Source organism: Sparus aurata, chromosome 7 (genome assembly GCF_900880675.1).
Source record: "Sparus aurata chromosome 7, fSpaAur1.1, whole genome shotgun sequence".
In the NCBI taxonomy this organism is placed as follows: domain Eukaryota; kingdom Metazoa; phylum Chordata; class Actinopteri; order Spariformes; family Sparidae; genus Sparus; species Sparus aurata.
The window spans coordinates 21392945-21420640 of record NC_044193.1 but is presented as its reverse complement, the minus strand read 5'-3'; the positions used below and the strand labels follow the sequence as shown (position 1 = coordinate 21420640).

General features: G+C 42.3%; 3 protein-coding genes across 9 annotated transcripts in view; all 3 read right to left on the bottom strand.

Moving 5' to 3' along the window:
- Window positions 1-198: 198 nt before the first annotated feature.
- Window positions 199-9461, bottom strand: tmem51a (transmembrane protein 51a). 2 transcript variants are annotated; one of them, XM_030424499.1, is made up of 3 exons: window positions 9236-9461; window positions 6496-6945; window positions 199-4011 (listed from the first exon to the last, which is right to left on the bottom strand). In XM_030424499.1, exons 2-3 carry the CDS (start codon window positions 6894-6896, stop codon window positions 3612-3614), a joined length of 801 nt encoding a protein of 266 aa, XP_030280359.1. In that variant the 5' UTR covers window positions 6897-6945; window positions 9236-9461; the 3' UTR covers window positions 199-3611. The 2 variants fall into 2 exon arrangements, with proteins under 2 accessions (XP_030280359.1, XP_030280360.1); XM_030424500.1 differs by lacking the exon at window positions 9236-9461 and adding an exon at window positions 9025-9181.
- A 3226-nt stretch (window positions 9462-12687) lies between these two features.
- LOC115584644 (kazrin-A-like) lies at window positions 12688-22411 on the bottom strand. The gene is made up of 7 exons (XM_030422200.1): window positions 17637-22411; window positions 17431-17549; window positions 15837-16068; window positions 15623-15724; window positions 14838-15004; window positions 14291-14432; window positions 12688-13678 (listed from the first exon to the last, which is right to left on the bottom strand). Exons 1-7 carry the CDS (start codon window positions 17877-17879, stop codon window positions 13520-13522), a joined length of 1164 nt encoding a protein of 387 aa, XP_030278060.1. The 5' UTR covers window positions 17880-22411; the 3' UTR covers window positions 12688-13519.
- The window catches only part of LOC115584643 (kazrin-like), a 179192-nt gene continuing 169200 nt past the window's right edge, over window positions 17705-27696 (bottom strand). For 2 of the 6 annotated variants that reach the window (XM_030422196.1, XM_030422199.1), the window contains 3 exons: window positions 26878-27067; window positions 25558-25694; window positions 22934-25193 (listed from right to left, as the gene is read on the bottom strand). In XM_030422196.1, coding sequence (XP_030278056.1) covers window positions 25023-25193; window positions 25558-25694; window positions 26878-27067 — 498 coding nt within the window. In that variant the 3' untranslated portion in view covers window positions 22934-25022. Of the gene's footprint in view, window positions 17843-22933; window positions 25194-25557; window positions 25695-26877; window positions 27068-27696 lie in introns of those variants that run through there. The other 4 variants (XM_030422197.1, XM_030422198.1, XR_003984580.1 and 1 more) reach the window with 3 other exon arrangements.

The window sequence follows — 27696 nt, the reverse complement described above, 5'->3', positions numbered from 1 at the left end:
CATGTCGTTCACACTTAAAAACAAAAAACCTTTACATACTAGATAGTATCCACATGTTTGACTCACCTTCAGCTTTTAATACTGGAGCTGAACTAAGAAATGATAAACAGTAATGAAGTTAGAAAACTGGATGGATTACGGCTGTTGAGTCAACATACAGTTGTACTGTCCTCACACAAAGGAAACACGTCTTAAAGGTTGGGTTAATTAACAAATACTTCCTTTTATTTCTCACAAAATATTCATGAGATATACTTTTTCACTCTTCAGAAAAATAGAAAATAGAAAATAAGAGTTATCATAGAAAAGCATGTTTTCACAGTACATATAAAAGAAATATAGATATCAGTCATAAAAACAGCGACAATGGAGGAAAGGGACAACAAACAGCATGTTTCTGGCACTCATCCAATTTAGACAGAAAGTGACTGCTACATCAAAATACTCAAAGGTTTTTTTTTTTTTTATCAATGTAAAACGTTTGGACCACATAATAATGAAATCAATCATGTAGTCACAGGCCCTTTTGTAAGTGAGGTATAATGACTCTGTCTGCAGCACTGAACATGACAAAAAAATGAAGACTTAATACATTGTGTGGAAAGTTTCAACTTCAAAAATGAGTCAGAGGCACGCTGGCACACTGCAGTTTGTTGTGAACCAATCACAAAACCTGAAGTCACTCAATGACTTTGTGTCTTCAGGCTTAACAGAAAACCTTTCAACATACACCAAAACCAGCTGACAATGATTGAGTTGCATTAACTACACTGAGTTAGACTTCAAGTAGACAGTGCAGGACTGGGTGATGAAGTCAGTTATAAAATCTTCCACGTGGCTTTTGCTCTTCATATCCAAACACATGTAGCCTGGCGAGGACAGAAAAGTTTGTTGACAGCCAAAAAAAAGGTATGTATGTTTGGTGATAGAACTCAAACTTTCCCCCTAAAGAGACCTTAGAGCCGCCTGCATGCGTCAAAGTGAGAACTGGGTTGCAAGAAAAGCTGTGGTTGGAGGAATGGCGATGAGTAAGCGAGTGAGCAGCAGTTTTGCTGTCATTATGGTGCAGCTGCACAGTCAAAGAGTCTTTCTGTTGGTCATTGCGAGTAAGAACAAAAACAAGCCCGGAGAGAAGCGGAGACTACACTGCTGCCTTCACAGCTCCACGACGTTCACCATGGCTACAGGGCCGGCGCTTGCAGCTATCCACTCTCTCACACAGACGAATGGCGACAACTGCACTGAGGGGGACACATTAGAGCTCAGGTTCAGTCGTACGTCTTTTGAAATGTTTCACGAGCAGCAGCAGCTTTGTTGTTCTGAACACAAACACACTTCACTTCAGTGTGTACGACTGGAGGGCAAACCCAGTTGCAGTCAGTTAGCATTAGCACTCCTTGAAGGCAACATGAAATAAGTTGCTCTTAAAAAGTAACCTAATGATGACCTTCATGATGACCACTAGTTTAAATATACATTTCAGCCTACATGCTAAATCCTTAGCCAAAGTAAACAAGTCCATTGTGAGGACCATTTAGCAAGCTAAAACGTGAGGTGAAGTAAGCATTTAGCTGGTTTAAGACCCAGCTATTCTTTTTAGGACTTGTTGGAATCCAAAGCAGCGCTAAAAACAAACTAAATTTGGGCCTACCTGTATCAGTTAGCACGAAACAAGGCACCAATGTCATGCTAATTGTATGCAATAGCTGCTAGTTGTAGCGCAGCAGCTGTTTGCTAACTTGGCAGCCTTGACAAAATGATAAGCAGATGGCATTTGAGGTCGTAAATGCTTCTATGCACTATTTAAATCCATCACTAATTTTTTAACAACAGAATCTCATGACACATGTCACATGGCCTACGCTTCGTGCTGCCTCCCTAGCACCAAGCATCATAAAGATAAACAAGTTCACAGCATTGAGAATTTAGCATTTAGCAGGCAAGAGACTTGGCTATTTTCTCAGCAGTTGGTAGAATCCAAAGCAGAGCTACATTAGACATTATACTACAATACGATAGCTACATTTATCAGTTAGCAAGAAACAAGACAACAATATCATGCTGATTCTATTCTGTGGCAGCTAGTTGTAGCGAGGCAGCTGTTTGCTAACCTGTTAGCCATGACAAAAAGCTTAGCTGATGGAAGATAGGGCTGTGTTTCTAAAAGCTGCAATTTACCAATGTTGGACCTGTTTATTAAAGAAATGTCAACATCCTTAACATCATGAACAGCTGAAGTAGCACTCCAATTTTCAAGCTAGCTCGTGTTCCACCAACTCTAATGGTGCACCATGTCGTTTTGGGGAAGACATTTTGTTTAGAAGAGAAAGATCTTCATTGAGTGTTTTTTTTTTATTCAAACAAAATAAACAAACTACTTAATTTTCATGACTGAATACACTGAATAAGCAACAAAGAGTGTTCTTAAGACCTTATTATCTTCCGAGAACAGCTTGTTTACTCAGCTGAAGATAAATATTCCGAGTTTCTTTTATTTGACGTTGTGAAGTGAAGCATAAAACCAGGATTCTCTCTTCTGTTAAATAAATATACTGCGTTACTCGACCATAACATTCAAGTGTCTTGATATTATAACTAAGATAAAACAAGTGATATTTTGTTAGCATTAAACAAAACATTCCCTATTAGGTTTTGGTAGAGTGCCTATGGCTGAGAGTCATGGGAGCTGTAGCTGATAAATGCTAACAAAGCTGTGTTTTATCTTGGTTGAAAATAAGAGATTCCTAAATTGTTTGGTCCAAAGACCTCATCTCACAATATGTAACGTAAACCTGTGTTTTAGCTTTTCATGGAGATGGATAAACAATTTTAACCAAAAGCTAAATAGAGGCTAACATGGAAGCGGGTTAGGGGCTGGGCTCTGTGCAACACCAATAAACATTGTCTTCACTTTGCTGCAAAACTCTCGACGACCAGGAGAGACAATTTTGTTGACAATGAAGAAGAGTTTCTGAGTAGATCACATCACATCAGGTCAATCCAGTTGAGTTTACACAATGCTCAGTCACTCACCATGGGGCCTATGTTTGGTTAATCACTGGCAGCCACAATCCAGAGCCTCCCAGATGAAAAAACTGTCTGAACAGCTGCTACTTCACAACACAAGCGCCCTACAAGTGTCCACACAAATCCACGTCAATGTCCTGTGATCTCTTCCACCGTCAACTCACGTGTTCAGTCAGTCCACTGGGGAGCGGCTTACATGAAGATGAAGCATAAACACAAAAATACTTTGACAAGAAAGGAAAACTGTATTTGGCGTGTGCTTTTAACCCAAAGTGTCACAGTAAGGGAGGATCCAGCAACTATGTCAGTCACCTCTGTCCTGTTTCAGAGATCTAGTGAGATCCAAAATTAGAAAAAACATAAAGGTTTTTCTGTTCAGTGCTTTGGAGCGATGTTGCATGAATGATGAATTCAAACAGACTTTTATTTCCCAACAAAATGCCACTGAGAATGTTCTGAAGAAACAGCCACCTTCAAGTCTTGGTTTAACAAGGTCGGTCCGGGTCCACAAAAGGTGACGTGTGACCCATCAGAGACTATTTCATGAGTTTCAGTAGAATGTCTCAAACACAATCAGCTGGATCTTAAATCGGTGGCACTTTATCCTCATACTGCGGCGGTGGGGTAAGTGGTTCTATGCTGATTCCAGCTGCTGGCTGAGAGTTATCCAAGTTTTTCATGTGCAGCTTTTCCGATTTAATCCTGCGGATCTTGATAGGGAGGAGCTTGCGGCCGGTTTTCCCAGGTCTTCGATTAGATGTGGAAGCAGCAGCAGCAGTGGGAGCTGGCGCCGGCTGCAATCCAGGAGTCGTGACCTCTGACCCCTCGAATTCATACTGTACGCCGTCGACTTGGACCAGGTCATCGTAGGAAGGTAGCTGGGAGTTGCTTGGGCGCAGGTTGCTCTGACGGACAGGGTACTGGCCACTGCCTACTGCCTCCTCATATGATGGTACAGCGTAACGCTGGGCTTGTTCCTCAGCCCTGCAGACATTGATAGAAACATGCAGATATGAATGACAGGGGAAGTATTATGTGCAGTGCTGGAATGTAACTTATTTTTACTCAAGCATTGGTCTGAGCATATTTTTCTACTTCTTAGGCTAAATAAATGATTCAAAAACACTCTTGGATTACCTGGAAAACAGTCACACTTTTTCTCTGAGCTCAAGACATGCTGACTTTTTAGAGACCTGTGGTTCTCACAGGACAGCGATGCTACAAACATATGATGATCTTATGATTAAACAACCTAAGTGTGGTATTAAGGTGCTAATTCATAGGGAATACAATATAATACCAATATCGACTGTTTACTATGTTGTTTTGTAGAAGAAATTCAAACTCAGAATTTTATTATTTACAATATTAATGAGGTAATAATACAAACTGAATGAAACACGTTCTCAGGGGGAATAAAGTCAGCAGAACACTGTTTGAAGCTAGAAAGGTGGCAGTAAAACAGTCTGAAGTTGTGTTGTCCTTTAAGGTCAGTTTGATTATTTGGTTTGTTTAGCCACAAAAACATCAGTCAATTAAGATCTTTTTCTTCTGATTAAAGTGTCTGCACTTTGAATGTAAGATGTACACTATCGGTCAAAACTTTTAGAACACCCCAATTTTTTCAGTTTTTTATTGAAATGTATGCAATTTATTCAATTGAAGTTAAAAAAAGAAAAATAATGGAATCAATTTATAACCCAAAATGTTTTCTAAACCGTTGATTCATTTGTTCTTCTTTCCTAAGGTAGTTCTGGCATAGCTTGGACTTGTGTTTTGGGTCATTATCTTGCTGTAGGATATGCTCATGAGGGTATGGTACCACAGTGGTACCCAACATCACTTTTATGCAGACAGAGGGGGTCGTAAATAATGAAGACAAGTTGGGACACCTGGTAGCACCAACTTTTAAGGCTTGATCAACCTCCATTGCTGCAGAACAGCTTTAAGTTGTTAACCCATTTCTTGTTCCCTGAAAAAGGCCTTTTTGTATCATTCTGAAATGTACATTATTTTTCAGTTTTGGGTATACTTACAGTTGCAGTCAAAATTATTCAACCCCCACTGCATTTTATGTTTATTGGCAAAATTTAACATTTTTCAGGTGTTTGCAATAATCAGATCACACAAGAACTTTAAATGGTTAAATAAAATTAATATTACAAGGATTTTATCCAAATTCAACACTAAATCATACTTTCAATGATTACTGCAGTCTCAAAAATATTCAACCCCCTGAATAGAATTCCTTAATAAGAGCAAAAGTTTGCAAATCAGGTGTGGTGCAAGCACACCTGATTTGCAACCAATCAAGGGCTTCATTAGTGCATCAGGTGTGCTTGAGATAGAACACCTCAGATTGCCTGGACTGTTAACAATAACGTTTCATTGCATGTCAGAAATATGGCGAAGTCAAGAGAATTGTCCGAAACGTTCAGAGAAGAGATCATTGCCTTGCACAAAGGAACGCTGCCAGAAGCTGGTGTCTGGCTATGCATCACATTTGCAGCAGGTCATAACAGCAAAAGGGTGCTCTACTAAGTACTAAAGATGCGTGTCATGAAGGGGTTAAATAATTTTGACACTGCAGTGTTCATTGAAAGTGAGATTTTGTGTTGAATTTGGAGAAACCACTTGTAATATTAGTTGTGTTGAGCAATTTAAATTGCTCTTGTTTGATTTATTTACTGCAAACAGCTGCTAATTTGTACATTTTGCCAATAAACTTAATTTGCAGTGGGAGTTGAATAATTTTGATTGCAACTGTACCTGTTTTTTTAACCTCTGGCAGTTCAGCATTTACCTTTGCACCATTTCAAGATATTTATTGGGCTTGAACTGCTTGAATTTCCATAAAAAAACTGGAAAAATTGGGGTGTTCTAAAACTTTTGACCGGTAATGTATATGAGAATGTTTTACCACAAATAACTTTGTCATTACTGTCAATTATGCGCATGCTATACTGCGAACTAATCTAGACCTGAGTGCCTGCCATGAAACAGCACGGACCTGATAAGCTATGATGTCAGTGTATCAAAGAATAAACCAGCATAGAAGTTACTAAATGGATCATCTGAATTATTTATTAGCCTCTTGAATTAAATCTGTTGTCAACCAAGTGTCAAATCTCCAATTTGATCATCAGTGATGCAACTTTGACAAACAGAGTGTCAGACACAGTTTATGGATTATCTATTTTTCCACTGATTTTCATAATGCTCTTAAAATACAAATATTTGTAATCATTTTTCATCCTCCTAATGTTCAAAAAACAAATCAAATCCATCATACATTTTTTATCACTTCCACCAGACTGGTAATTCGCATGGTCAAATCAATGTTCTGCCTACACACATAACAACAACAAAAAAGCGTTCATCTTCTTAAATAAATGTAATCATTCTGATGGTCTCCTCTGGTTATTTATTCCCAGGTGTTCATAGCTAGAAAGCTGTGATTTAACTCACGTTTCTCTTTCCTCATGTGCACTTGCTGCCACTCCTGCGTTGTTCTGGGCCTCCTGAAGCCTCATCTGCTCCCGCTGTTTGTTCCTCATTCCCAGACACACGGACAGCAGCAGCATGACAACACCTGATCCCACCAGCACAAACGCCACAGACGACGCTTTATTTTTCCTGCTACTTGTATCATTGTGTCCTCCTGAACTGCTGCTGCTATTCAGGGATGCGTCCGCAGGTACCACGCTCCACACAATCATCACAATGCCGAGGGCAACGAGCCCGACCCCCAGAGCACATAGTGCATACTGGGAACCTGAGTTTCCGTTGTTTTCGCTGCTGTTGTTGTTATTGTTGTTGCTGCCAAGGGGTGGTCCTCTGTTTGCTGGTCTGTCCACACTGGAATGCATATTGTTTGTCCAAAAACTTCAGTTCCACCAGCTCCAGTGAGGTCAAAGACTGTAGAGAGAGAGAGAGAGATGTGAGGCTGGACACAAACTGAGAAAGGTTAAAAGAAAAGTTCAGTTTGAGGGGATTAAACATGATTGAGATCATAACTCAATTCTGCAATTATCCTCCTAAATCCTACAAACAAGACCTTCAGAACCAACAAACCAAAAAAAAAAAGAAAAAAAAAAAAAGAAGTATATCCAGAGAACTTGAAATGTTCAAATTAGTCACTCCACTTTCTGTTTTAAAAACAAAGCAATAAATAAAACACCAAATATCCCCTCTTCCTCTGGCTCTCACCTGTCAGTTGTCCCGTTAAGAAATAATGCTACTGCTGTATATGTCACCACTGCTGCTCAGAGATTTGTTATTTCATTGGAGTCCATGCCCTTTTTAGTGGTAGGAGAGACTTCTCTGAATGGGTGTGTTGCGTGGTAAAAAGTTACAGCAGACTCACCTTTCAAAGTTACTAGTTACCTAATGTCAACACATGACGAGGAAAGATAAGCACTGTAAAACAAGGCCCCTAAGAAATAATACAATACCTTGGCTGTAGAATAAACAGGTTTGTTAGATTACTTCCTACTTCTTCACCTATCTTCTGTAATGATGTGTTTAAAAAAAACATAGCAAAAAGTGAAACATTGTTAGTTTAGCGCTCAATTAAAGGATACCTAGTATACTTTTACGTATACGTAAGTTTTTTGTCCTTTCCTTCTGTGGGTTATAAAAGGTTCTTGTGCATTTAAAAGTTCTTAAAAAGTTCAAAGCACCGACAGAAGCTCCTCTCCACAGAAAACACTGCTCCTGAAACGCCTCGTCAGTAATCCCACCTCTAATTCTGTGACTTTGTGACATTACACAGTTGCATAATTTATGCCTAGCCGCTAGTTTTGGCATGAAAGAACAGATTTAGCACAGCTGCTCTGTTGTTGTTAGCTGTGTTGGAACAGACGTGTGTGAGCTGACCAATAAGAACAGACTGGGTATTCGGGGGGGGGGCCTTAAAGAGACAGGCGTCTTTCAGGCAGAGGGGGAATACAGAGCTGCAGCAATGGACAGAACACGAAAACGGATGTGTCTTTCGAGCATTAAAGCATGTAAACCTATTCTGGAAGTAACCTAAAATAAAACTGAGCTTATTATGTGTCCTTTAACTGTTGTACAAAGTAAAATGATTCTCTGAAGTGCACTGAGCGTGAATTGCATGTCGACTTTATACCTAGAGCGGATTGATCACAAGGCCAGCCTCTTTTCTAAATCTTTGCTAGATCAGAGAGTAGAGGAGTGCTGCTGGGAGCTATAAATAATCTCAATCAAACATCCAACAAACTACCCATAATAACATCTGTGACGATCCGAGAAGCGTCTTCCACGAATACCACAGATTTTTCCCTCGGATACACCAACAAAGTGTCATTAGTGTGTGGTCGACAAACACGCCCGGGCCTGCTGAGAGAGTGAGAGGAGCAGGCGGGCCAAAAGCTGACAGGACCCCAGCTCCAACATAGGAATACCACCTCTCACTGAGGAATGCGTGGCATGAGACTGAATTGGGATCATGATGACAGCTGGACACACACACACACAGATGGCCTGTTAGCCTGTGCACCCATAAAGTCACTCATAAGCGTGTTATAGTTGCCCAATCCAGAGGTGCAAAGGGACATTTTTTAAGTGAGGAGCTCACATATTATGGACATGTGAGGGCTTTGTTACTGCAGTCCAGCCCTGAAAGTTATAGGCTATTTCATCACAGGGCAGTTTCTACAGTAAAGTAAGACATTAACATTACTGCTCATAAAAAATAATTATTCCACAAAGCCCTGTACAGCATACAATTACTGCAGTGTGTGTGTGTGTGTGTGTGTGTGTGTGTATAATCATGTGTGTGAGGTGGAGTTTTCTCCTCAGTCGGAAACTAGTTGTGGCTCTGCAGCCAGCTGCTGACGAAAAGACTCTTTACATTGTTCGGTTACAGACAGCTCGGTTTAAACTTCACAGCTAACACACTGTGGGAAGGTGCTATGTTTTTTTTTAGTGCGTGGACACACTCGGCTCTCAAAAGTAAAAAGAAAACTGTTCTACCATTGTTGTTTCGCCAACACCCTGCAGCGTCCGCCTCACTCACACACCAGTTAGGGTTTTTTTCTTCTCTTTAGGAGGTCGGACACCGCTCGATACACGACGTCACGCGAACAGGAACCGTGTAGCCACCGTGTAACTTTAAAAGTAACATTCACGGACACACAGCAAAAAACTAAAAAAAAAAAAAACAGCGCGGCGGCTTTCCACTCACCTCTGCATCGCTCACAAGTAGTCCCGCTCTTCTTCTTCTTCTTCTTCTTCTTCTTCTTCTTCCTCCTCCTCTCTGGAAGCTGCGAGGCGTGCAAGTTTATTTTCACAGCCCCGTCGACGCTGGCGGGAGTTTATGTGGCATAATTTCTGGTGACAAATATCGATTAAGGGACTTTCCTGAGACGGATGGGCCCAGGAGAAGAGAGGGAGGGAGAGGCAGCAGGCAGGAGGGAGTGGGCTCTGCGCTTCACTTCCAGTTTCATTAACCCTTTCTCTTCCCTTCCAAAACATGTCGGGAAATATTTGAGGTATTTCACCTCTGGAAACCTTTCTTGAAAACCATGTTTCTTCAGTCTTCAGCCCTCTGTGAACGCAGACATGGGCATTTGGATCCCTTCTAACACCCCTACATGATCTGCAACGAGTTGAACTTCGTTCTTGTGGCTCCTTTACTTGTCGAGTCAAGGTTCATAATGTTTTGCGAGCATAAACACTGTGTGTAAAGCTCAGCTGCGGACTCAGTGTTTCCGAAGGTCAGGGGCGAAATAAGGTAAAGGGCACCCTAGGGGCACTTTGTAACATTTTCCCCGCTGAATGGCACCATGGAGCAGCGGCTCTTGAAGTGTGGTCCTTGAATGGGTGCCCTTTGGGGTCCCAAGCAAGAGGCAGGGGTCATTATTGCGCAATAAATCTATATATAATCTATAATACAATGACAGAATGTGTGTTGCTCAAAGAAAGATCTGCTAATTTGGGGTTAAACATTTGCTGTAAAATCTTCACAGTAAAAGCCCCCATTATTTAGCTATTTGAAAGCTTTTATTATGAAGTAGCACAATTGGGAAATATTGTTGTTTTTTTTGTGTAACTGAGAGTAAGGACAGGGACACAGGAGTGAAACGAAAGAGATTCTGGTAAAAGGTGTAAAATGACTGAGAACTGGAAACACACAGTCTGTTTGCCTGCACAAACACAAGTGGAGTATCGCAACACTCTCCTGCAGGGCGAGAGAGGGGTTTGGCGTGGTCACGAGACATCATCGTAGCCCTCCTGGGGGTGGGCAGGTCGCTCTGGCCCCACTCTGGAGACGGTACATCTTGGTTGCCGCTCTGCACAACTTAAACTGCTAGTGGAAAAGAAAGGCAAACCAGCACAGCACAGTTTGACTGTCACAGCCAAAAATGCCAGTGGAAAATCCCCATATGACCATAGTAGTGTGTAGTCATCCAATACTGTAGCACTCATCTTTAGGGAGGCTTTACCTATACAGGGGAACCTTTTGCTTAAGAACATGAACTGAATGTAAATATGAAAGGAGTGTTTTTAGTGTGGGCTAAGCTGTAGAAGAGAACCGTTCAAATTTATAGGATGTGTTTATTGTGTGTGACGGCTATACAATCAGACTAATCCTTCTATAGATTTACAGGCTTCACGGGGTGGTCAACAGACACTTTCACTCTGTGTGCTTGTCTTTGTCTTTGTTAGGGTTAAATCAATTAGCATAAATCTCTTTTTGATGTCCATGAGAATACATACGTGACCCTCTGTCTTTTCCCGTGGATCACCGTTAACTGTAATCAATGAATCAGAATGAATGACTCCCTCTTGACTCAGTACTTCCCAGTGCAGTATGCTATAAAAAGTCCGTCAGCTTTGTGACACTTTAATGCGATCAGACTTTTACTTCCTCTTTGTAAATTTACCACCTCTCAAGCCCTTTGGACAGAGTACTCACCCTATCAGCGTTCAAATACACAAAAAGTCTCCCATAGTGCTTTTAGTGGACAGACTACTGACGTCTGCGTGTTTGTGCTTGTTGTATGCATGTTGTATACGTGTTTGAAGTAACCCAAGGCGGCAAAAATATCTGCCTTCTAGAATGAGGACTGGGCTGCTCTACAATAATGACAAAACCAGTCCCAACCTGGCCACCCGCTGCATTGTTTCGTTTGAGTGAGACGGCCCTGCTGTTCTGGGCTCTGGGGAGGTTTTCTTCCTCCTTAGCTTTAGTCTGGTTCCTCTGTTGTAACACCAACACATGCACACACACACGCACACACACATAAGCAACATATACAGATGGAAAGATAGACAAAAGGCGCAGTTAACAAGCCCTGATTACATCGGGAAGTCTTGATCTCCTATCACTGTCAGCCAGTAATCAAATTAAGTGACGTTTCCGCAGCTACAAAGGAAAAATGTAACAGTAGATAAACTTGACTTATGTGGCCTTATAGTGTAGCAGATGAACTTGATTTGATCTGTGGCATTAACCTGCTCCGTGCAGTGTGTGTTGTTTCCCTACAAAGCTCAAATGAAACACTGTCTCGATATTGTTGGTGTTGCAACCTAAGTCACCTCCACTGAGGTGTAATTATTGATTTTGGTTTTATGACTGCTACGTGAGCTCATAATTACATTTTGCCATTGAATGCTTCCTTAATGAGTAGTTCAGTTCACTTGGCACACCTTCTTAACTTACACCTCTGATAACCTGGAGCGCAAAGGGGGCATCGCATAATGAAGTGCCTGCTTTATTTCACCCAGCTGTGGGCGGATTACTGTAACAGACAGTCAGGTAGCTTTGCTGTTAGTAGCCAGAGGGTAGCTCAGCTGTCTCATTTGGCGCTGTGTCATCCTTATTGTGCCCCAGTGAGTAAGAGGAGGAAGTTGCACCATGTCGTATTGCATCAAGGCTTGAGCAGACGCTTGAGGTAACATGTCCGACACCGAGCAAAGATCGGAGGAAACGCAGTGACTCACCAAAACACTGTTGAGAAATCACCCAAGTGTACAGACTCAGTATTAGCACACAGATGTAATCTTTGTTTAGTATCGACTCCCATTTGCATTGCAATGGGAGCAGCGATCCACACACCTCTCCCCTTGCAAATGAGCTGAAAGAGAAAGATTGTTTCTCCAACATTTAATACAATGAATATCTGCAGTCTAAGTCTCACACCCTGTTGTCATCCTTTCATTCATACATTTCACAATAGAGTTTATTGCGAAGTTTAAACCAAAACCAGCCAACTAGGCGTAAAAACACGTAATCTGACAAAACTGTCTGCTGGTTGTGTAACTTTCTTTGCAGGCCGTTGTTCTAACCTTGCTGTTTAGTGCCGAACAGAGAGCCGACAATAGGTGTTGGTGTTGACAACAGGGCTGAGCTGTGGCACACAACAGTTCAGTATGCATCAGTAAAACCAAAACAATGAGTTAAAATAGGCTAAAAGGCTGCGTAGAGCTGGAGAGTTGGACAACAATTCTCTGCAAGTTTGTAAGAATTGGTAATTGGTAATAATTGTATTTACTGTTCCTGTTGATGTTGTTAAGGAGTGGAGCTCCTCTCACTCCTCCTCATCATCGTCGTTGTCGTTTTTATCTGGCTGTCCTGGTACATTCTGTTTTTGTTTTAATGGAATCCGATCCCAAAACCACAGCACCACTAAATACGAGATATCATCTTTATTTCATTAAAAGGAACTCTTTCATTTTCACATTTATGCATCCTCACACTTCCCAGCCCTCAGGCTTCCATGGACACACAGCTCTGCAGTCATCTTTTTCTGGCATAGTTCCAATATCTTCTTTTTTTTTTCATGTTTACCGCACAGTATAAAACATCAGAAGAGGTGCTACATTTGTGTAGATGTGCAAGATGAAAAATGACATCAAACATATAATCTAGAATTTAAAATTGAGTTGTTGTTGTTGTTTTTTTTTTTGTTTTTTTTGTCCATTGTCCTCAGCTACACTGACAAGGCATCACAAACAGCAGAACTGAATGAAACATGAACATTTTACACTGATAAGAAACTTTTGTCCTTTTGTCATAAAGTACCCTGTATTTTACAGTCTTTTTCTTTTTTTCTTTTTTAATCTCACTTCGCTCAGAGAAACAGACTGTCTGTCAATAGCAACTAGTCAACAAAGACATGTCACATCCTGGTTCACAAAGAACCATTTACACACATAAAAATATAAAAATAATCATTTAGCTTGAATCCCTCAGCTCTTGATTCTGTCAAAATTACTGCCCTCAGAAACATCAAAATAGCACCCGCCAACATGAGTCCAACAAGGTTTTTTTTCTTAAACCAGGATTCTTGTAAAAAAGAATCCTGCCTCGTTTGAAAAGTGCAATCTGTCCTGTAAAGGCTCATCTTTAGAAAAAAAAAAAAACAACATCCCATGTTTAGGTGCACATGGAGAACAAATGTCCATCATGTCGATTTAGGTGTGATGAAGCTGATGTCTGGTGTTTGCCACGACTCCGGTGACCTCACACGTTGGTGACCTCGATGCTGGTGTAACCGCGGATCGGGCTCCCCTCGGTTCTGGGAGGAGTCTGGTCTCGAACTTCCCGAGGCAGGGAGCCGTAGCTGCCGTGGCAGCTCAGGTCTCGCCCGTTGCGGCCTTTGGGGCTGAACCCTGTTGGAGGCTGGAACAGAAAACACAGCTTGTTTCCCTTGTGCTTATTTCCACGGTGGAAATATTTCCTTTGTTGTGTCATTCAAGCATCTTTTTTTCTATTTATGAGCATAGTTGGAGTTCTTGTGTTCAGTCTGCTGCCAAACAAGATCTCTTGTCTGCGCCGTTTATATTGAATACCTGCTCTGACAAATATGTATTGTGGAACTTTCTTTTAATGCCCTGAAATGTCAGCACAAAGCTACAAGAGCTGCAATGAATGGCCGATGGACAGAAATTGAGAACTATTTGATAACCAATTTATTGTTAAAGTCATTTTTTATGTAAGAAAAATGGTAGAAAATACTGTTTTCAGACACTCAAATATGGAGATTTCCTGCTTTTCTCTGTTCTATATCACATTAAACTTACAATCTTTGGGTTTTATACTGACACAGCAAGACATTTAAAGATATCACTTTTGGGTTTTTTCATATTCTATAGACCAAATGTTGAAAACAAAATGAAAATAATCATTGGTCACAGTCCTACTGCAGAGTAAAAGTGACGGAGCCTGATTTAGATTCTGACGTCCCTAAAAAATCACCCATGTCAGTTTCCAGCACAGTAACTTTTTCCCCACCTTGACAGCCCTCCTCCTCAGTGAGCCTTCGTCATCAGTGTGTCGGCCCGATGAGCTGGGCGGTCTGCCCACAGAGTTCTGGCGGAGGAGGGTCGGTGGCGTTCCCTGGCCGATGCGCTCGTTGTCTTGCTTGGTATCCGCCCTGCAGGGCACATGTGGAGGGGCAGAGAGTTGAGGACAGCTGCACCGACACTAGAATACACCTTTGTACAATATTATTAGAGATTGTCCCTCTGAAGTGTTTGGATCTGGATTGTTTGGTGTAAGTTTTGGAGAGATAAGATAGCTATTTTTATTTCCCAGCCAGATTAATTATATAACTGGAGCTTGGCGTGTTGGTAGAAAGAACAGTTTCAAAACAAGGTCTGTGTATTATCTTGAGTAGCCGCCATCACGAAAAACAGTCTGCATGGATGAATAGCATCACAGGTAAGAAAAATATAAAATATATATTTTTGATTTTTGGCTGAACTGTCCCTTTAAGGAATCTGATCTACATGCTGTGGGGTCTCTCCTGGTGTCTCTGTATGTGATTGTCTCCTCTCACCTGGCCGAGCCAATCAGGGCTTTCATCTCCTCGACAAGGTGTCGTCGAACCATGTGCTTGCCGCTCTGGATCCCCAGCGCTGTTGCCATGGAGTCGGTGTTAAACGAGGGGTCAAGCACCATGACAGCGCCGTGAACGCCACTGTTCAGAAGATTTTCTGCAAACTCCTGGACAGGTGGGTGGAAAGAAGGTCAAATAGTGAACATTTTAAATTCTCTGATGTAACACTGTGGCCATTACTGACTAACTGAGGCTCCGATAGTCTACCAGAAATGATGCCGAATTAGCTCCGAGACAAAGAAACATATTGATCTGTTAATGTCAGCATATATTCACGCTCCCTGAGGATATTAACAGGATGTCAGTCCAGACGGCCTTATCTCTCCTCACCCTGAATGTGGTCATGCCTCATAATGGAAACATGTGTTTCTCCTGTGCCAACACAGCAGGCAGTGACTGGGGATATTCATATTGCACCATAATCTGAAAGGCTTTTGTAATCAACTAGTAGCAGCTTAGAGATACAACAACAAAGGCCTTGTGTCACTCTGTGGAGATAGGGAGCGCTGAGCAAACACAAGAGCCTCGATTACCCATAGTGCCACGTGGTAGTGTTCTTATAATGCTCAATACATCAGTGTGCCTTGGTTATTAATATTTAATCAAAGTGTTTGCTGACAAGTTCTGCTCGACAATTTGTCAGCTGCGTTTCTTTGTTTCAAGATGTGAGTTTTAAAAAGACAATAGATTGTTTGCACAGTGAGTGTTTTCCTCTCCGTTCCCACCTTCAGGTCAATATCTTTGATCCATTTGATGACCCGATGAGAGGTCCATACCAATGGATCCACGTTCTGGTGCTCGCACTGTATCCGGCGAGCCTGCAGTGCCTGGAAACCATTGTAACGAACACCTATTATTAGACTGATAGCTTCTATTTTCACCTCCCACTAGAGGATGCACAAGTATATTCAGTGCGGTCCTGTGCAGACTCTTACTCACCTCCTTGTCAAAGCTGAGCAAGTGCAGCAGTTCGATGCCCAGCAGCAAGCTGACCTGGTGGAACTTCTTGGTGATGTTGAGGTGACGTTCGAGGTCGCGGCGCGTCAGGGAGTTCAGCATGCGCCCGTCTACCAAGTGATTGTGAAAGGCCTGGGAGTACTGAGGCAGGCCCACGTCGCTTAACCAGGCCTTGGCCACCCAGTGGTGGTCCATGTCTGCAGCCTTGGACAACCTGCGGACAAACAGAGCAACAGTTTCTTAAAGGGTCACTTCACATAAATCGCAGAAGAATCACTGTTTCTTACTCGCTCAATACACGAGTTAGATCAGCCGTGTGGCCTTACAGAGGGCAATGTCTGTTGGTCTGCTTCGACTGAAAAATCTCAATATCCATTGGAGGGATCGCCCTGAGGTATTGTACTTATATTTATAAACCCTAGAGTATTAATCCCACTGGTTTCGGCGATCCCCTGACTTGTGTTTGACATTTGTGGTTTTGACTGAAATGTATCCACAGCTACTGGGTGGATTTCTATCAGATTTTCATTTTACTTTCAGAATGTATTCAAATACTCAAAACTGTAACTATGATCAGCAATGATGGGAATTACAGCTCCCTGAAGGTAGATGAATTTTATGGCTCCGTTCCTTTCCGGGACAAAACGACTTATTGTTCTTGTTTCTGATTTGTTAGGGGTGGGGTTTCTTTTTGGTTTATTGAGGAAATAATCACTTGGAAACTGATGGGGTAAAATTTGGATCAGATTCAAACTACCACCAATGCAATATATTTTTGCATGTGTGGACTGTGTTAAGCAGAACGATATTACTGACCTGCTTTAATGTCACACAAGGTTACAGATGTCCCTCTGCTCTGTCAGAGATTTTACCCTTTGTCTGAAATATGTTACGTACGTCTAGTCTCCTTGCTGCTTACGTACTATATCTTCACACTGTTCACGTAATGGGCCGAGCGGGCAGCAAGTGAGCTGTATCTATGAGTTTTGGACTGGTGGATATTTCAACATGGACTTAGTGAAAATTATGATTGTTTCTTTGCTCTAAAGTAAAGTAGTTCCAAAGACAAATGTTTACTGTTACATTTGTGGATGCTTTTCAAATGAAATTTCCCAACACTTTGACATTGCATAACTGAATATTTAAAATCCTGGGCACATAAATCCAAACTACAGCAGCTGTGTGTCTAAAACACAGGCTCAGTGGGGGAAATATGATTGTTTTACTTGTGATATGGGTGAACTGACCCTTTAACCTATTCTGTTTGATAGTGTTGACAGATCACCAGATTGTTTCTGGACTGTTGGAGTCTGTAGTTGAACTGACCTGTGTTACATTAATCTCTGAGAGGAAACCTGGTGTTAGGACAATGAGACTGTTGCATGTATTGAAACTTTATGCCTCGACATTTATCTCTCAGTTTGAAGTCAATATTATGACTTCTGGGAGTTTTGAGGCGAAAGATGATCCCACACTACACTTTGTAAATGTCGTTACTATAAATCACCAACAGATGGCCCCATTGCACCGCTACATTATGTGCAGTTTAAACAAGAATTCTGTTTCCAATCCTCACCCTCTGCCATTCTCAGCCTCTCTGTAATCCTCGATGGCCAGGCGGAGTTTCCGGCGGTGCATCAAGCTGCTGACACCTAACCCGAGCTCCAGGTCTTCATCCGTCAGCCCGAGCAAAACCTGCAAGATGTTTAAAGAAGCAAACTGTGAAGGCAACTGAAAAATGCAAAGTGAGTCCCTCAGGCATCATGCCACTGACGTGACTACCTTTCCGCTCTTGACATTTTCTGAGCAGCTGCGGATGTACATGGGCATCGCCATGACAACCTCAAGCCAGGCTTGCACGGTGCCCGCCCTCCACTGGGACATGGGTGTGGTCCTGGCCAGCTCCACCTGCTGGAGGCGGTCCAGCTGGTCCTCCCCGTCTGACAGGCTGAGGCTGTGGCGGGTTGGGCTGGAGAGGCTGTCCGAGTCTGAGTGGGCGGGTGGAGGAGAGGGGAGGGGTGACATGTGGGTGATGTGGTTGAGGGCGTGAGTGAAGGCAGAGGTGGCAGTGGGTATAGTGAGCGGATGAGAAAACAAAATGTTAATTCAGTCCAGTGGTGGTGGTGGTGGGGGGAATCAAAAGTAGACGGTGAGTAATTTCTTCAAAATAAACACCCCTCTCCTCTCCTCACAACATCCTAAGCTGTTGGCTGCCTGACAGCAAGCCGAGCGCTGTGCCAGCGATGCTGTAAACAAGGGTGCAGCTTCTATAAAAAGGATCCTCACTTCAGGAGTCCATTAAACGGACAGCTGTTTGAGCCGTCGAACGAAACATGACTCATCTGTCAAAATCAGCCTCCAGCAACAGCTCATTGAAAAGGGTCTCTCATCATCATTTACTGCGGCTAAATTCTGCCTCGAGATTGTAAATACGTCCCATAAATGCTCCTTAAATGAATCCCTACAGTCTTGTTTTGCCTACCTGTGATGTTACTAAGTTGGTGTAGCAATGTTTCCTGTTCAAATTTTTTTCGGAGGATTTCAAAGGCCGGATGAATCAAGCCTCGAAAATGATTCACTTTGTTTCACCACTGCTGTGTCTTCACCAGCGGGTGGCAACCTAGCACCAGCTTTGTGCTCGGCAGTCGGCAAAGCATCATGAATCGCTCACAATATTGAACACATCGTTGTTGTTCTGCCTGCTCACAATACAAGCGTGTGGGGTGTTGTGCAGTCTGTGTCGTCTTTTCGTTGACAGCCAGCGCACCAACATTTTATTTTATTTTCCATTCGACACCAAACATGACAGGTCCTCAAAGTCACCTGTCTCCTCTAATACTCACTGAAACAAACCTCCACATCAGCACAAATACTGGACAGCTCTCCTCATTCAGTCCCCAGAGTATAAACGTTCTCCATTACTCTATGGCTGACCCCCCGGCTGTACATGGGCTTTAGCCATCAGTGCTGAAACTGCGAGGACTCCTGGGAAGCTAATGAGCCTTGACCCAAAAAGCATCCACCTGAGAGTTGAGTCAGACGGGAAGGCCACAGAATCTTCGGCCTACAGTGCGTCAGAGCTGTTCAACCTGCGGCCCGTGAACAGAACGCGGCCCTTTAACAACCTCACTATGGCCGTTTGATCATTTGGTATGTAGGCTAATTAGCTCTTTCATTAGTTCTGTATTCTCTTAAGCACAGGCACTTTTTTATCTAATCAAAAAGTTGTTTATCATGGGCATTAAAGCAGAGGGAAGACTCAAGCTAAGAGCATACTTCCACGTCAGGCTGTCAGGATATCAGATTTTCACTACGAGGATAAATGGCGGTGTTAACAAATTCATGATAATATCATCAGGGTAATTATAGAAATTAGCAAAAATGTGCTGAATTGGTCACCTGACGTTATCATTTGTGTTATTATAATTTTTTTCTAATATCACAGTTTTGTCATTTATGGCATATCACAACACTCCTGCCTGATTAAAAAGGTGCATTGTTTTTTTTTCCTGAACTTTTGCCTAAATAATGTTTCTTTTTCCATCGTGGAAGCTAATTAACCAAATAATTAACCATTCCTTTTGTTTTGACAAATTTCAATTCTGAACTTTACACATCAAACATGAGGAATGTAAAAGTCTCCTCAGCACTTCATGTTTTTGTCAAATGCAGCCCTCCTGAATAACAACCTGTTGTTCCGGCCTGCCCGACCTGTTGCAACCTTTACTCGCCAAAACATCCATTTTGTTGCGATTATTCTTTTATTGGAAATGTAAAAAAATTCATTTTGAAACAGACCAGAGAATAAGCCAACAGGTTCTTTTCTTCCTCCGTGCTTCTGTGTTCCCAGCAAAGACAGCACATGGAAACTCTACTCAGTCAGGCTTTACTGTACCGCTGTGTGTTTACTGAAAAAAGAGATTCACGAAAGACTTTCGGCACCAAATAAACAGATTCTTATTAAACTCAACACCAGCGATTCATCTTGCGCTGAATGCTTTTATGTTCCCTTCTAAGAGCAATGTATAAAGTGAAGGTGCACTTCTGCTGCGAGTGCTCCTCTGAGAGCAATTCATACTTAGCTGAATAAATCTGCTCTTTGGACAGAAATGCACTCTTGTCCAGACGCGAGGTCTGTTCACTCCCGAGAGACCCCAAACAAAGACGCCTTACATTAGGAACTGCAGAATTGACTGTCTGACATCCAGTTGAAGGCCGAACTGTTGGAGTCTGCTCTCTCTGTGACCTGAGAGTCAGGTCCACCTGCGGGGCTGACCCTCTTGTGTCTTTTTTAAAAACTCACTGAAAGAGGAGTGAGTCAGAGGAACATCCAGAAGCTATGTGGCTGTGATTACTGTCAAGAGCTTTGTGTCCTTCATCTGAGGCCACAAGTGTTTCTGTAAACACTGCAACGGATCGTTAATCCTTTCGTACGGAGAGAAAAGCGGTATGTACACTTCACATAAGACACAAGAGACTGTTTTGTTGAAGCAATCAATCGTTAGATGTGCCCTTCAATAGCTGGTGTAATGGATGCTATTGCTACAATACTGCAGCACTTCTGATGGCGGAAATTTGTTAGAAATCTGACATTTTCCAGATTTTGAAATCAAAATATTCTATTCAACGATCAAGAGTCCAGATGGACATTAGTTCACAGTTTAAGATAGATGAATAAACCCAAGGCAGAGAGCCTGTGCTGTATGGAGTACACTGCACCTACTAGCTGTTAGCTAGAGAGGAAATTAGCTTAAAAGAATAGATCCACTCCATGTGTTAGGAAATACGCTCATCGCAGAGAGATTCAAAGATAGTTACCACCTCATGTCTATATGATAAATATGAAGCTACAGCCAACTAGCTGTTGTGCTTAGCTAATTGACTGCTCCTGCGCTTGCTTGCCAAGTCAAGCTAACTGGCTGCTGGCTGAGGCTTGAATCATAGGTGAATGAGGTTTGAAGAAAAGTTTGACACACTGGGGATTTTGCTAACTCAGTTTCTAACAAAGAGTTGGATGTGAGGACTCATAACATTCAGATGCACATATGGTAAATATACTGCAGCCAGCCTGTTTTCAGTCAATGCTAAGCTAAGCTAAGCTAAGCTGAGGCTTTGTGTTAAGCTTACTGACACGGAGGTAGTATCAACTCTGGACAAAAAAGCAATTAATTGTCACATAAACAAAGAACGTGTTATAGACCTAGGGTGCCACTGAGCCTTGCATCAAATAGTATTGCAGCAAAAAAAAAAAATAATAATAATCCTGTGTCCTTAGAAGCATTTTCCCCATAGAGCACCATCATATTTCTTTAGACACGAGAAAATAACACTTGTTTTTGCCCCTAAATATGTATTCATGTCATTAAATACATGGTAGCACTCAATTGTTTTTGGATGGTTTTCATCAGAATTAGATTGAACTTGAAGAAGTGCATCATAGACCTCATTCACACTGCGGCCATTTTACCCCAACATCACGCTCGGGGTAGGAATGGATGCCTGGATGATCTGATGCTGCTGTGTTTGAGGCTGCAAGGTAAAGGGAAGTAATCTGACAAACTGTTTTCATTTGAAAGTTTCCCAATTGATTAGGAACTGAAAAGATTGTGGATAGTGAAAATATGGAGGCACATTCTGCCATTTTTAAAGGTAAAAAAACACATTTGATAAGCTGTTAGTTGATGTTAGCATTCAACAACTTCTTATCTAACATTATGGTTTAATTACGTCCTCTGTGTTTGAATAAATATTTAAATACATCTCTCAAAGATGTATGTTGATATACCTGAATGAGTACACCTTTCCTGACGGTACAGTACATCTAACAGTAACGTTAGATAGAATGTGGTTGAATGCTAATGCTGTCGGCTGATGAAAGCTAATCAAAAGCTGTGGCTTTACCTTGAAATGTGGTCTTATGTCCCTCTGGATCAAACTATCTGTTGTCTTTACAGCTTCTAATCAATTGGTAAACAGTGAAAAACAACTGTGTCAGATTGCCTGTGTTTATATGACTTGCAACCTGGCACACAACAGTACAACCTACGACCTTAGCACCCTGAGTGTGATGTCAGAGGAAAATGGCTGCTGTGTGACTACGGTCTACTCCAAGGTTTTTTTTTGTGGAGTTAGAAGGCATCTGCAAACACAGCTTGCAACCCAGCAGCAGAGCTCATTGTTAAAGCAATTGGGACTGGTGTACCTTTGTTCTCACTGAGTCTGATTGATTACTTCTTGGGTCACTTCACTGTGTTGAGAGTCCGGTGGAGGTCAGACAGGAGGGGGTCAGTGTTAGAGGTGAGGGGTCATATCATAGCAGAACATTATTGACACCATGTGCTGACACGTATGAGTTCAGTTCAAACAAATCTGACATGGCTTCCTTTCCCCTCGCCTCCATTTTTTTTCCCGATTTGTGGGTGTCAATATCGCCGGAGGAAGAGGAGGAAAACGCTCTTCGGTGTGGATAAGGAGTTCAAATTGGGAAAGAGAGGAAAGCAAGCCATGTGGAAGCTTTTTGGGATGCAGTCCTCTCACAGATGGACTCGCAGGGCTGAGAGAGGCTACCGCATATGTTAGAAATGGCAGCCCCCCCAGCATAAAGGGACGAGTCAGGATTAGAGCCATACCACAACAAATGAACACATACACACACAAACATTGTCACAGGGAAAGAGAGGACAGCCACATGGAAATTCAACGTCATTTATTTTATTTTAAAATAATCTTATTTTTTTTTTCTCATTGACTTCTTTTGAGCGTAATTTTGTTGCCATGCCTTTTAAAAGTTCGCTACTATCCACTTCTGCTAAACATCTCAGGACCTCACAGCAGAAGTCCCCCGCTGAGGCCTACATCTTCGACTTTAAATAAAACTCTTTAATAATAATATTAATTTGTATTTCTGTAATGTGATCTCATTTACAAAAAGTAAAATATTTGTGGAAAAAAAAAAATAAAGAAAAGAGACCGTGGCTCAAAACATAAAACTCATACACTTGATATGTTTCTCCTCCCGTCAGCGGAGGATCAATAACGGTTGGCTGGATGAAACAAAATAAAAATAGCCTAGATTTTCATACATTTCATTAAGTGTTTAATGAAATAAAACTGTTTTGAGCTGTTGTTCTTATACATACAATTTAATACATGATGACTTATCGTTAATGATTCACCTCTAAATCCAATATCTGCGAGCCCAAATGTAGGTTGAGCCAAGGGTTAAACGATAATCCCCCTCGCTGCTTACACAGTCGCTCTCTTTTTGACAAGCACTGCGCTTAAATACAGCTTCCAATGTAATCTGTGACTCCACAGTGTTTCAGATGAGACTGACAAATACCCAGTGTTAGTTTAAAAAATCGGGGAGGGAAAAGATTTCCTGGGGGAGGTGGTGCAGACTCCGGCTCAGTCCAGTGAAAGGATGAAAATAATCCAACGCCTCTCGTCATTCTTTTGCTTGAAGAAATGCTATTAACCTTTGGTACCGAGTTAATTGCTTTTTTCAGCAGTGGCCTGAACCTTGCATCTGCATTTTTGGGTGAGTTCACTGGGTCATGGAGGAAGGTATACATTTACTTCAGTTTGATTAGCCTGCTTAAATCTGATTTTCGACCTCCCGAGTTGGCTCTCGTTATTGTTATAACGCCTCATTTAGTGTCCGCTCCGTGCTCGGGCCTCTAAATTAAAGCTCAGATTTTTTCCGGTGAAATAACCATCAGCCTACTTCTACTATGCAAGTATAATTGATGTTTAAGCTATCACTTATTTTGCGATAATAGCTTTCTTTTTTTTTTTTTTGACTTTTCCAAGAATAATTTTACTCCCAACAGCCTTTGTAAGTACTAGTAAAACGAAAGCTACAAGCTACTGTAAGATCCTACAGGAAGAAAAATGGCACAAAGCCTCATGAATAAGTGGAATAATGATATGATCACTTTAAGTGTAGTGCTGGATTTTCTTTGTGTCGGTTGCATTTGCTGACCTTTAAGCTTTCAAAAATACAATTTACATAAAGAGGCTTGTGGGTGCACATTAAAGTTCTATGTCTAGTTTTTGCGACTGTGTTGCGCTCTCGAACATTAATCGGAACGTTTTCTGAATAACAAATGGAGGAAATCATGAATAAACATCATGAAATCAGCAACTGACCTCTCTTTGTTTTTTTTTGTTTTTTTATCACCTCCTCAACAACATACCCAGAGAAAGACATTTTCTGTTCGGTAGGGTTTTGTTCAACATGCATTTGGAGACTGGGACTACGTGCATGCATGTCACACATGTACTTTAGGCATGTACCTTCTATCTTAACAGATAGAAAACACATTTCTTACATTTCCTGTTTGGCTTCATGTTGCCGTGGAACAAACTGTTCTGCATAGAAAGTTCATTCCTTGCTCGGCGGTTTTTCTTTGAAGTCTCATTTGAGCAAACATCAAGGAGTGCACGCTTTTCTTGGCGGGTTGAGGGATGTGTTGTGTAACCGAATTAGAGGTGGATTTTAAGGAGTCTGCATGTCGCCCACAGGAAACTGGTCTCATCATGGCAGTGTGGAAGGAAGGAGGGAGGATGGACCAGGCAAGACAATAAACAGGGAGGAGTTAAGTTAGAAAGGTTGTGAGAGGAGGAGGAGGAGGAGGAGGAGGGGGTACATGTCAAAAAGGAACAAAAGGCATTCAGGACAAGGAGACATTTACACGCACAGAGTGCACATCAACTGTTGTTATTTACAAGTACAGCAGTCCTTCAAGTTTCCAGTTGAGTGAAAACAAAGAGTCAAAATGTAAAGAACAACTAAAAGAACCAATAACACAGCCTTTTTTTTTGGAGGGCAGATACAATAGAACATATCCACATGGTCGCCGTGTCACACTCTATTTACAGGACTATACATACATACAGGTGCAACTTGCCTGTTAAGGTTTCACACTTCAGCAAAGCAAAGACGCGCCTCCGCCCTTCTGACATGGCCTTGACGCACGCATGCACGCACTCTTCAGACGCGTACAGGTACGCATGCATGCGAGACTGCACAGGTACGCACACTGTCGTACCTGTACACACTCACATCTAACACACACCCATCTTCTCACACGCACACACACGCTTGTCTTCTGATAATTGCCACGAGAGGGCTCTCCAGGTGGTTCGCTCGGACATTGTGTGCTTTTACCAGTCTGCATCTTCCTCTATGTAATAATCAGGCGTTGAAGTACCATCAAACAAACCGGGATCGAGGGATTTGCGTTGCTTTCCCCGGGCGAAGACTCGCGACAGAGAGCCCAGGCCCATCTTCTCTTTCTTCTTCTTACGCTTCGCCTCCTCCAGATCTTCTAGGGACTGGAAGAAGGAAGAGAGAGAGAGAGGAGAGGGAAGAAGAAGATGAAGGGATGGGTAAAGGAACAGAGAGATGCAAGAGCAGAGAAGTCAGCTAAGGGACGCAGAGCGGGCAATAAAGGCCAGCACAGATAAAGATCATAACACAGAAGGCAAGTGACACTTGACATGCTGCGACACATGCACAAATTCGACAACCACAACCGGCTTTCACATAAATTCAAGTCACAGCTGCAGACAGGCGACAGGCATGAGTTCAGCCAGAACGATGGCGGAGGGAGAAACGGCAGCGGCCAAGGAGCAGGACAGTCGGCAGCTACTACAAAGGAGGTGATTACTTGAGGGTGCAGCGGTGGGCAGCTCTTACATTGCACAGGGAGTGAGTCCGGTGGCGCGGCGAGTTGATGTCGCTGGGTGTGGACGACCGGTCTCCTTCCAGCGCCGAGGCGTCGGAGATGATGGAGGGCTGGCGCGAGTGGCACGGGCTCACCCGCACGGCAGCCACTACAACGGGGTGAGAGGGAAAAAGAGAAAAAAAAGGCTTGTTTCTTTTTGGGGTGTGTGTTTGGGCACCGAAAGTAGTGCACAGGGACAATCTGATTCAACGCCACAACACCCTCAAATAAAAATATATTTCAAAAGCCTGAAATTATTTGCAATCATCTGCAGTTGCTAAGCAACAGTGAAAACAGCTTCACAGAGGACAGAGGATGAGCGAGTGTGTGTGTGTGTGTGTGTGTGTGTGTGTGTGTACCAGTGAGACTGATGCATACAGTACAACCAATTGCATAGCAATTTAGAGGTTCGTGACTGTTCACACGTTTCCCTCGTATTTTGGTTTTTGTGTGCTTGCTCCTCCAGATGTCCCCAGTTAGTCAGCGACCCATTTGAACCTGTGGCTGGCCTTTAAAACAAGGACTGAGATGGACTCCTACTCTGTTGGAAGCAAAAGCTGATTTGTCTGTTGACTTCTTTTTAAGAAGGGAGGTGCCAGTAGTTCAGCCTTTGCTCCAAAGTTTAGATGTTTAGTCTTTTGTTTTGGGGCGTTCTGGATGAACCGATCAGGCTGACAGCTTGGATGACACCTAAAGTTATCCTGTAGTTACCCATAGTTATTTGATATTGTTTAACAATCAAAATAATTACAATAATCATAATGCTTGTATTCCATGTTGCTCAGCCCAATGCTGTTCCCTGTCTGTGGTGTATGTCTGTGAACTTACAGTAGCAAATGTTGTGAGGGGCCTGAAAAGTAGAAATAGGGGCCAAAACATAAAGAAACAACAAATTACATTGTACAATCTTCAGGAGAAAAAAGGCTGACTCCTGTCAGAACCAGTGACAATTTACTTCAACAACACAGACAAAATGTATGACTTTGTGAAAGTACATTTAACTAAACAGACACAGTAGTTAACACCCAGCTGATCCTCAGCTGCCACCAAAGGCTTCTGTGTGGCAAAGACAAATGAGAGCCGTAAAGCCAAAAATGTGTTCGCTGTAACAGCTACATAAAGCGCATGAAATGTCACAACCGGAGCAATCATCAGTGGCCAACAACGTGGTCATACTGAGCAGATGGCAGGAGTGGATGTGTGTGAAGCAGGTTCACATGAGCATGCAGAGGGCGAGAACCACCTGGTGTCAGTCGGTCCATGTACGGGACGAGGGTGTCATGTCGGCCTACCTTGTCTGTCCGTGGGATGCCCCGTGTGGACGTAGAGGGTCTGCTGACTCTGTCTGATGGCAGCAGTCAGGGGTAGGTCGGCCTGCATCACCCACTCTTGGTTGTTGCCGTTGACAACCGTTTCTGTGGGCATGGCCAGAGAGTGGCGCTTGGGCACATCCTTGGTCAGGGTGGCCAGTGACTGTTTGGCCTTAAGAAGATGGACAGATAGATGCAGTCAGTCAGTCAGAAAGCCTACAGTTAGAGACAATCCTGGAGGAATATCTTTCCTTTTTTTTTGTAGTTTCTATTACTTTTCATAAATTTTTTCGAGTTGGTGTCGTTGCAGCCCAGTCATCAGAATAAAATGTTGGTAGTTTTAAGTTTTTGCAAACCACGGACACATTCAAATATGTTCGTGTCATCCGTATCACACAACATTTCAACCATATATCTGTCACATCACATTCAAATTATATGTATATGACTCTGATGTCAGGCAGTTGAGCGGATGGTTTAGTGTTACTGTAAGTAGTCTGTCAAGCAAACAACTGCTGTTCAAGAAGGTTTTTCAAGATTTGTAAGTCTGAAAGCACTGGATATTTTCAAGAGGACGTCAGGATATTTTCTAGCTTTGTTTATGGCGACAAATATGGATATTTTTGAAAGCATCTCCAGACAATAAGCACAGTGTTGTCACAACATCAAATGTAATATTGAACCTAAAGATACTATATGATACAATTCGATACTGTATTCTTTATTATCTCCATAGGGGGAAAGTTGTCTTGGACTAAAATGCTGTGCACATATAACTTCCTCCATAGTGGAGATAATAGC